Source organism: Peromyscus eremicus, chromosome 3 (genome assembly GCF_949786415.1).
Source record: "Peromyscus eremicus chromosome 3, PerEre_H2_v1, whole genome shotgun sequence".
NCBI classification, from domain to species: Eukaryota; Metazoa; Chordata; class Mammalia; order Rodentia; family Cricetidae; genus Peromyscus; species Peromyscus eremicus.
Window position 1 is genome coordinate 30,180,909 of NC_081418.1, and position 10,099 is coordinate 30,191,007.

A 10,099-nucleotide genomic window follows, 5' to 3' on the forward strand; every position below is an offset into this window, starting at 1 on the left:
GTAGCTGCTTTGAAACAGCTTTTAAATCCATGTTGGGATTTTTATTTCACTGTTAAGCAGTGAAACGGGCTGCCTAAGATTATTCTGAAAACGCCCTGTGTTGTACGTAGTTGTTTCTTTGGTTTGCTTTAAATATCTAACTATTGTTTTTTGTAGACTGCCATCAGTGAGAACTATCAGACGATGTCAGACACTACCTTCAAAGCCTTACGTCGACAGTTGCCCGTTACACGTACTAAGATCGACTGGAACAAGATTCTTAGCTACAAGATTGGCAAAGAGATGCAGAATGCATAAATGAAAATTGCATGACCAGATTGTTTTAGTGTCTTTTCGTTAAAAAAAAAAAAAAAAAAAACAATTATTGCGAAAGTATTCTGAACTGTCAGGCTGCCCAGTCAGATGGGCTGTTGCCACTTAAATCACTGTAATTGACTAGTTTGGTTAGAGCACAGAGCTTAGCTAATCCGCCATTGTTTTTATTGCTTTTGTTCAGAGAGTTGGCAATGAGTTTAGCGTGAGTCTTTTACTCTGTTCCTCCTTCCTTACAGTGAAGAGGTGATTCCTCTAGGTTATGTTTAAAGGGTTTTGAAATATTTCAAAAGTATTTTATTTACCTGGACCCTGAAATTGTCTTTGGCTTATGAAAGGGGCAGCTTTTGATGTTAGCCCAGTTATTTTTAGTGGGGTCAGTAACAGACACTCTGGTTAAGGTGGTTGATGGACTTAGCCATATATGCTGCTAAAGAAATTGTCTACCTTTTCCTTTCACCCTGCCACTTGTGTAAGATTGAGATTGGAGGGAAAGCCTTTTCTATACTAGTTATGTTGAAACCTTCGCGGTAAGGTTATTTAGCTAGCTTAGTGTCTAACTAAACTTTTTTAAAACAAGGCCGAGGTCTGTTGCTGTTTTGAGATTCTGAAATTAAATGAGAATACTTATTTCAGAAATGCATTTAATGCTTTTTTTTCTTGTGACAGTTATGCAAATTAGCTTGAATTCCATATGTCCCTGAGTTATTTTTATCACAAAGCCACAAGTGTATTATAAGGCAGATTGTAATATATATATAATCCTGAACTCATGACCATGTCTCAGTTGATTGTCCCTCCCCTTGGATTGAAAACTGAATTTCATTGTGACATTAAAATGGCAAAATTTGGTATTTATTTGAGTAAAAAAGTCACTTACCAGTGAGTGAATCATACACTATTTTAAAATACTTTCTTTGTATATTGTCCTTCTTAAGTTGTAAATTAGAAAATTTGGGAATCCACATGGTATGCAACTGCATCTTTCATTCTCCATCTTCCTATGCATCATAAGCATGTTCATAATACTTTAAAAATATATCTACTGACGCCACAGGAATTCAAGCCTCGGTGAATGTTAGCATTTACTGTAAGGAGTTGGTGGATTTTTGGTTTCATTCAGTAGTTTTGCTGCTTATACTCGAGTGGAATCCATTCCTCATATACTCCTGCAGTCATCTGGGCCTGGAAATGTTTTTTGTTTTTTGGTTTTTTTTTTTTTTTAAACAACAACACTTTTACTATGTATAATAAAATATTTCATTAGCTTGAATTGTATAGATTTTTAAAAATTCAATGAGAGCATGTTTAATTTCTTTTTAAAATCACTGTTGGGCTTTGAAAGCATTGCAAATATATGACATTGTGACAGTTTTGGCTAATTTTCTCTTTAGTTTTTAAATTGGGGCATCAGAATTTCTAAAGAAAATGAACTGGTAACATTAATTCTCTGTTCTGATTTTTAAATTTGCTAAGTTGTGTGAATTGGCCTAGCATGGGTTTATATTCATGGTAGCCATTTATTTTGTATTTTTGTTATAGAGTCTAGAATATATTTTTGAAAATATATACAACTTTTTAAGTTGGCCTGTAAAACATGAAATTCCTCCCAAAAAATTCAGACATGACAAAAATAGTAATTGCACAGTTTTAGAGTCTGAATATTTTGTTGTTATGAAAGCATGGAATACCTAAAGCTCAGGGGGAGTTGTAATAGGAACTGTAGTGGCTGGTCAGGTGCAGGTTGAAGCAAATGGGGAAATCCGTGACAGTGAACTTGAGAGGCTACCACAGTGGTCCACGTGGAAGAAAATGCTGCCTTGGCCATGGGTGGTAGCATTAAAAGTAGTAGAGTAGGACGTAAAGTGAGTGAGATTTGCTGAGAGTGTGGTTGTGAAAAAAGATATTTTGAGCTTGAGGTGTTTAGAAGCAGGAGGCTAGCCAGAGGAGCTTGGTTTTAGATTTTATAGGAAATGGGTAGCAGTTAAAGAGAATAGAAAATAAAGAAATGCTGTACATTGAAAGAATGGGAAAGTAAGCTTGGGAAATAGTTGAAATGTTCCTTGGGATGATAGGGGTCAATGTGAAGCAGTATTTGGTGTAGGCAGAAAGTACATAGGCTGAGTTTAAGCAAGGTTCTTGCTTTGCCAAGATTACATGACTCACCAGAGAAAAGGAGAAAGGTTATGGTGATGATCTGGAATTTAAGCTAGGTAAGCAAGGAAATAATGACCAGAGAGAAAAATATAAGGAAGATGGTACCATCAATGAGTCACAGCTGTTTAGAGTAAGGATTAGAACTGTGGTTCTCAACCTGTAGGTCAAAACTCTTTAGGCAAACCTCTGTCTCCAAAAATATTTACATTATGATTAATAACAGCAGAATTATAGTTATGAAGTAGCAATGAAAATAATTTTATGGTTTGGGGTCACCACAACATGAGAACTGTATTAAAAGGGTCACAGCATTTGGAAGGCTGAGAAACTATTGGTCTAGAAGGAATTAACTATCAGTATATAAGTTGTGGTTACTGTAGGATAATACAAACTGAGATACAGCAGCGTTTATGACTAACAAGTACTGCACAGGCAGTGGGTAACTGAGGAAGCACAGTGGGGGACATAACCAGCCATGAACTTGGGGTAGAAGGACGGCTGTGGATACCATTTCCACAGATTGTACAGATTCTTCCTGGCTTGCAGTGGGTGTTTCTGCCACATCTTTAGACATGAGATCCGTATGTGATAGCAGACATTCATGAGGCTTTTTTTTTTTTTAGATTTTTGGAAACGAATGTAGAAACAAGAGCTTTAAAAAGTTCTGGCTTATATTCTTCAAAAGTAAAATTCTTGGTAAAGTTAATCAGGAACACCTATAGATAGCAATATAGAATCTAAGTAATCATTTCTGTGTTTAAAATAGTTTTTGATAACCACAGTGCAAGTTTTGAAGAAATGAAAGTTTTGAAACTTTCAAAAGGTCTTACATACTGATGTTCGGTTTTGTGGCCTTGCCAACCATTGGGTGTTAACGACACATTTAGCTAAGAATACACAGCAGCTAGCTTTATCATATGTTCATGTGTAAATATCCCAGTGATGGCGTGTATTTCTGTAAGTGTGTCTTCTCACATCTCTGAGGATTACTTAAAGACAGAGCCACAGAATATTCTATAATCATGAAAGCTATAGATTTGGGGGCTTGAAATAGAAGGTTTTGGTTTTGGTTTTTGGTGGTATTATTTTTGAGACTGTTTCTCTGTCTAGCTTTGGTTATCTTGGAACTCTGTTGACCAGGCTGATCTCAAACTCGGAGGTCTACCTGCCTCTGCTTTCTTTGCCTCCCAAGTGCTGCACTTAAAAGGAGTGCACCCCACCATGACTGGCTTTTTGAAACAGTTTTTTAAAGGCAGACCCTTTCAAGGTGGATAGGTACCTCAAAATTTAGTCTTAAGCGTTAACACAAAAGCTTTGCGCGACCAACCAGAATTGAGTGCTGCCTATTAAAGAATGAAAGTTTAATTTACCAATTAAAATGACCAGTTAGACTTAAGGAAATTAATGTCAGAGGATGAAAATGGAGAGAGAAAAGGGTGAATGTCAAGTTATTCAAGATGAATCAAACTATGTAGAGGTATTACAGAGTTAGACACATACGAAACATTGTTAAGGTCATGGAATCCCAAGTGTTTTGTGGCCTCCAGCACATTGCAGCATATTCAAGGATGCTGACACATTGCAGGGCATGATAGTTCTGCTTGTCCATGGCCAGTTAAGAGGATCAGTGTCTTGATACACTTGGAGCCCATCTAGAAAGATGGGCCACAAATAATAATTAAGGGTTTGGAGCTGGGAAGTGGCTCCCTTGCTAAAAATGAATTCTACACAAGTTTAAGGACTTGAATTGAGATCCTTAGCAATCACATTTTTTAAAAAAGATGGACACTAGCCTGTAATAGTAAATAGTAAAGATGAGCCCAGATCTTGTCGATGAAACAGGAAGACCCATAGGGCTTTCTGATCAGCTGCTCTATCAATGAGCTCCATGTTCAGTAAGAGATTCCAAAAAATCTGAACGGTTAGGAAGATGACTGAATAAAAGTTAAGTGATCAATGCACAAGTATAAGGGCCCACATAAAAAATCTAGGCAGGCATGGCAGCCTCCTATAATCCTAATCCTTGAGAGGTAGAGACAGGACCACCATTGGCTAAGCTAGCCAGCCAGATTAGCTGAATTGACAACTTCCAGATTCAGTAAGAGATAGAAAACGCCCAATAGCAACCTCTGGTCAGCATGCGTGTACAACTCAAGCTTCATCAAAGGTAGCCTTTGAAGGAACTCAGGCCAGAGAGGTTTCTCTGGAAAGGATTATTTGTAAACTAGTTGGGCCCAGAGTGTGTGCGCGCATTAATGTAACTGGTAGAGAATCCTCTGGGATCTCAGTGAAACATTAAAGTACAGGCAACAGGTGTCCAGTATGGGAATGTCCTAAAAGCACTGTAATATGAAATAAACTCCACCAGAAAAGGTAGTGTCACTATGAACTAGAACATGGATAATAGGGCATTAAGACACTTTGATCCTTAGTTTGTGTATAACGTGACAAAAATGAGCTAGTTGGTTTAATGTCAACTTTGATTGTTTTGTAGTGTGACAGAATTTTTCCTCCATGGGAATTTGTACACATTGGGTACAAATCTTCTACTCCTGTGTAGCAGCACACTAGCCTGTGAGACCACGTGTGGTTAGAGCACTTCAGTTACTAGACTAATGCTCAGACAGTTGATGTGTCTTACAGCGATGAGTTCTTGGGAAACAATGAAACTTTTTTTTTTCTTTTTTATTTTTTATTTTTTTATTGATTCTTTGGGAATTTCACATCATGCACCCCAGTCCCACTCATCTCCAAGTCCCTACGCATCTGCCCCTTCCTCCTGTAGTGCCCCCCACCCCCAGGAGGAAAGCTAAAAAATAATTTTAAAAAGATAAACAAGAAAAGAAAAACACTTGGTTCCTCTGCCTTTCCCGCCTTTCCATTGCCTCTTCCTTCGCCTCACTGGCATTGGGAGCTGCTGGGTATTCCGCAGTAGACCATTTTGTCCAAACTGCTTGACTTGCAAATGCACATTGTGTAATGAGTTGCTCGTCAGATTCAAGACCTCTGGCTTTGGTACACCATCAGTACTCGACCCCCACCGACATTCCTCTCCCATACCCTGCTGTTGTCTCGAGTGATGGAGATGCTGCACTATGGTTCCACAGGATCAGTCCCTTCGCGTTCCAGCAGGCCATAGATGGAGTTAGGTGTTGGGGTGTGCCAACTCCAAGCAGGATGTGTTCCGGGGTAGCAGCTGAGCTGTTTGCATCAGGCAGCTGGGACCACTCCACTCTGGTAAGGAGCCGAGTCCGCTCTCCCAGGCCTGTGGTGAGGGGTGGAGTGAGACCTCCCATGTATGGGGGCGCAGCTCTCCCATTAGGGGCCTGCCGGCTTTCCTGTGCGGGGAGGTGGGCTGTCATCAGGGTCCATAATCCCTTCTTGGGAAGTTCAGGATCAGCTCTCCTGTGGGGGGGCTAGTGAGGAGAGTGGGGCCAGCTCAATGTGGTCCTTGTACTCCAGCATTCTCATGGACCCCTGTGGTAACACAGGCAGCGGATATCCACACAAACCTCAGCTGCAGCAGGACCGCGACCCAGACATGGCAGCAGCTTGGGGCTGGATGTCACCATGGCCCCCGGTGGCAGTGCAGGCCTCTCAGATCCGGATGGGCCCAGCAGTAGCGTGGCCCCAGGGCTCTCCAAACTGGCCCCATGTGGTGGTTCAGACCCTGTCCAGTACTGTGCATCCCCCCCCCCCACACACACACACACGGCAACAGGAACAACGGACTTTTTAACACAGACTCTAGCTGTGTCAGGGCCACGGACACAATGGTCCCCAGCCACAGCTCGGGCATGGATGTGTCCATGGCCCCGGGTAGCTGCACAATCCACGCTCATCTGTATGGCCCCAGTGGCAGCGTGACACTCGGGCACCAACATGGCCTCAAACAGCCAGTTCTTAAACAAATCTGTATGAATACCTCTAAAAGACCATGGCCAGGCAGCACAAGCCATTACCTTCTTGGGCTTCATGTGTTGCGAACCTGCTAGCGCCTAGCCGAATGTGAACACACATACTGAATGCACAGCTGACATATGGGACTTATACCTAGACTCCTGGTTCCCAAACACTAAAATACCCAGCAGCAGCACTCATCAGTATTAATTTAGCTCTAGTGGAAGACTGGTTTTTACTATGATTCAGGATTGCACCGAGAAAACACACAAAAATCCATGTTCATATATACTCACTTTCCTAAGGACAACTGAAATTTATTTAAAAGTCCTAAATTCTTGCCAGGTTGTGGTGGTGCATTCCTTTAATCCCAGCACTTGGGAGGCAGAGGTAGGTGGATCTCTATGAGTTCAAGGCCAGCCTGGTCTATATAGAGCGAGTTCCAGGACAGCCAGCACTACACAGAAACCATGTCTCAGGAAAACAAAAACAAACCCAGAACATAAGTTCTCTACAGAAAGCTGAGTATGGTGGCATATGCCCATAATCCCAGCACTTGGGCAAGGGATGAGGGAGAGGAGTTCAAGGTCCTGCTTAGCTGCAAGAGGGTTCTCAGCTGGCATATGGGCTACATAAGACATTGTCTCAAAAAACAAACCAGAGAACTGGCCAATGGTTTATTACAGCATTCTAATTTTGTATGTCCTACACCTTTTATTTTTCACTTAAATTTGCAGAACATGCTGACGTGTTTGAAACTACATGAATAGAAATAGGTATAAAAACCATTCCAGGCAAGATAGAAAGATGCCATAGGATGAGTTGGATGGAAAGTTCACTGATACTGAGCTGAGTATGGTACCATTGGTCTAATCAGAGCACTTGGGAAGTACAGGCAGAAAGATCAGCCTTGGGTACAAAGCAAGCATGAGGCTAGCCTAGACCACATGAGACCCTGTCTCAAAAGGAAAAAATAACAAAACAGACATGGTGGTGCTTGCCTTTAATCCTAGCCCTGGGGAAGTTTAGGCAGGTGGATCTCTGAAGTGGCAGCTGGTGTACAGACCGAGTTCCAAGACAGCCAAGGATACATAGTGAGTAAGACCCTATTTTTTTAAGTGTATTAATATCTCTTCAAAGAAGCTCTTCATATTAGATATAATTTTCTCTTACAGGAATTATTCTAGGTGATAAAAAATAGACTGGTATAAACTTGAGAGTCACAGCACAGAAGGGGGGAAAAGGACTGATGAAATCTTCCAATAAATTCAAAACAAAATACTTTTAATGTGTCAATAACCAAAGGATATTATATTGTGACTGGAAAGCAATGAGTATTCTTGTTAGGAAATCTAGCTAAGTACTATACTGCATTAGCATTTTAGACAGGAAAAGCATGACCCTCCATAAATGCCTCTTGCATATGGTAAAACTTAGTGCCAGTCCTAATTCTAAAGGCAGCCTCTCCAATCAACAGAGCAAAACCAAATTACTTTAGAAAAGATGCTGAGGCAATCGGATAGTCAGGTAGAGGGAAGAAGTTAATTGGACCTGTACTTTATACCATACACCAAGTCAAAGTTTCAATAGCTTGTTTCAAATCAAAGTCATTTAAGAATTTTAGGTAAAACTAGGAATCCATATAATAAATGAAATATGAACTTTAGTTTCATAAAAATCAAGGTTTCTTACATGGCTTAACAAAGTCAAGTCAACCACAGAAGAAAACATTTGCAATGTAATAAACAGATGGCTACTTTTCCTAAAATCAAATAAGATTCTATGACTGAAAATTGAAGTTTCTTTGACACCTAAATCTCTTACATGGAGAACCTTACATGTCTTGGGCTAATTGGACTTAATTGAGAAATAAACACTTCTTATTTATGTCATTGCTATTTAGGCTTGTTTTTAGATGATTTCTGCTTTTCATTCTGTGAAGAACTTGCTACCAGAAGTGCGATCCTGTAGACAAGAAAGGATGGCACCAGCTAAAAGCTGTGTCTGTCAGCACTTGGGTACAGTACATCTGCTTTGTGTCACCTCTGCCCCTAGACAAATGGGCAGAGTGGCATCCTTTAATCCCTGTGCAGATAGAAAGTCATTGCTAGATCACTTTCCTCTCTGAAATGTTCAAAGAAACATCTAAACTTACTTTAATTTATAAAATCAAATCTTTCAAGGATCATCGTATACCAAATACTGATCCAAACATGTCCCCAAAGCTACTGAACCAGGCTATTAGACTGCTCATTCCCTCACTTGTAACCTACAGGCTTCCTATCCAAAGTGATACCACCAATAACACGTAATATTGAAGGAAAATTCAGTAAGCATTGGCTCAGACCCAAGCCCATTGTCTCCGTTTTCTATTACTGTGTAACAAATGACCTCTAGGCCAATGTTCTGACACAAGTTCATTTATTTCCATTTCCATCCATTCAGGTGTGTGATGTTAGCAGGATCTTCTCTTTGTGGTGTTTCTAGGCAGAAATCGAGGGGCCGTCTGGGCGCTGCAGTCTCACCTGAGACTTGGATTCCTCTTACAAGTTCATGTGGTTGTTGGCCAAATTTAGTCCCTTGGGAACTGAATATGGGAACAGTGTGATTATATGGGGATCTCACACAAATAAACTACAGTGAACTTTGAAAGCTGAGGGTCCATGATAGCCGGGAATGTAACGGACAGTGGTGAACTCTCCAGGAACAATGGACAAGCTCTTCCCAGAGCACAGCTGCTCTATGGCACTAACCAAAGAACTCCATTGCCAGAGTAGGGAGACCCTGACATTTTTAAAGACACAGTTTCTTTTTGTTTTAACTAACATGTACCAATTGAATGTAATTGGCACTTAGTGTGGTATTTCGATACACGTATATAATGTGTCATGATCGAATCAGGGTATCAGGCATGTCTGCCATTTCAATCCTCATATCTCTACTGGGAACATTTACATCTAAAATCCTCCCTGCCATTTGTTTTGAAATATCCCATTAACTGTCAACCATAAATCCTGCTGTGCTGTAGAACATTTCTCCTTTCCTCCTGCACCCCAGCAGGGTTGACCAATGTGTTTTCTTAGTCACTTTCTATTGCTGTGAATAGACACCATCGTTGTGGAATATTATTTTAACTGTGTAAAGGTGCATTACATTTGTTTCTTCTGCTTTTGTTAGTGATGCAAAGACGTGTTACGTTTGTTTGATTAAACAAAATTAACCTGGGGTCAAGAGGCTGAGTCAGCAACTAGCTGACAGGAAGTGGTAGGGAGGAGCCATGTATGGCTTAAGTGGGGGCTGAGCAGAAGGATGGCCCTTTTTTGGGGATACTTAAGCAAGGAGAGGTTAAGTTTTTGCTATTTCAGCCTCTCTGAGCTAGCAGGATTTCATCTCAACCTTTGCATTCCAAGTTGTATAAAAGGATAGCGATTGAGATAAAGTTTCCTTACCAGCCATGATAGAGCGAGTGCCTGAGGGAACAGGATTCCTCAGGAACAGAATTCCTGCCTGGCTGCGACCCCAGCAGCTGAAGTGCTGGTGGTAGCTGTGGAGTTGCAATTGTGGGTTGGGACAGCAGTTGCTTAAGGTGCAGCGACTGTATTGAGTGCAAAACAACAGGCCATGACCAAGGCAACGCTTATAAAAGAAAGCATTTCATTGGGAGCTTGCTGACGGTTTCAGAGGTTTGTCCACTATCATTGTGGCAGGGAGCATGGCGGCACACATGTCA

The 10,099-nt window shown here is 40.9% G+C and overlaps 1 protein-coding gene across 1 annotated transcript in view; it reads left to right on the forward strand.

Moving 5' to 3' along the window:
* Positions 1–1,683, forward strand: part of Capza2 (capping actin protein of muscle Z-line subunit alpha 2) — a 42,330-nt gene extending 40,647 nt beyond the window's left edge. Inside the window, exon 10 of the mRNA XM_059257398.1 lies at positions 157–1,683. Within this exon, the coding sequence (XP_059113381.1) occupies positions 157–297 (141 nt within the window). The 3' untranslated portion in view covers positions 298–1,683. The remainder of the gene's footprint in view (positions 1–156) is intronic.
* The last annotated feature ends 8,416 nt before the right edge of the window (positions 1,684–10,099 follow it).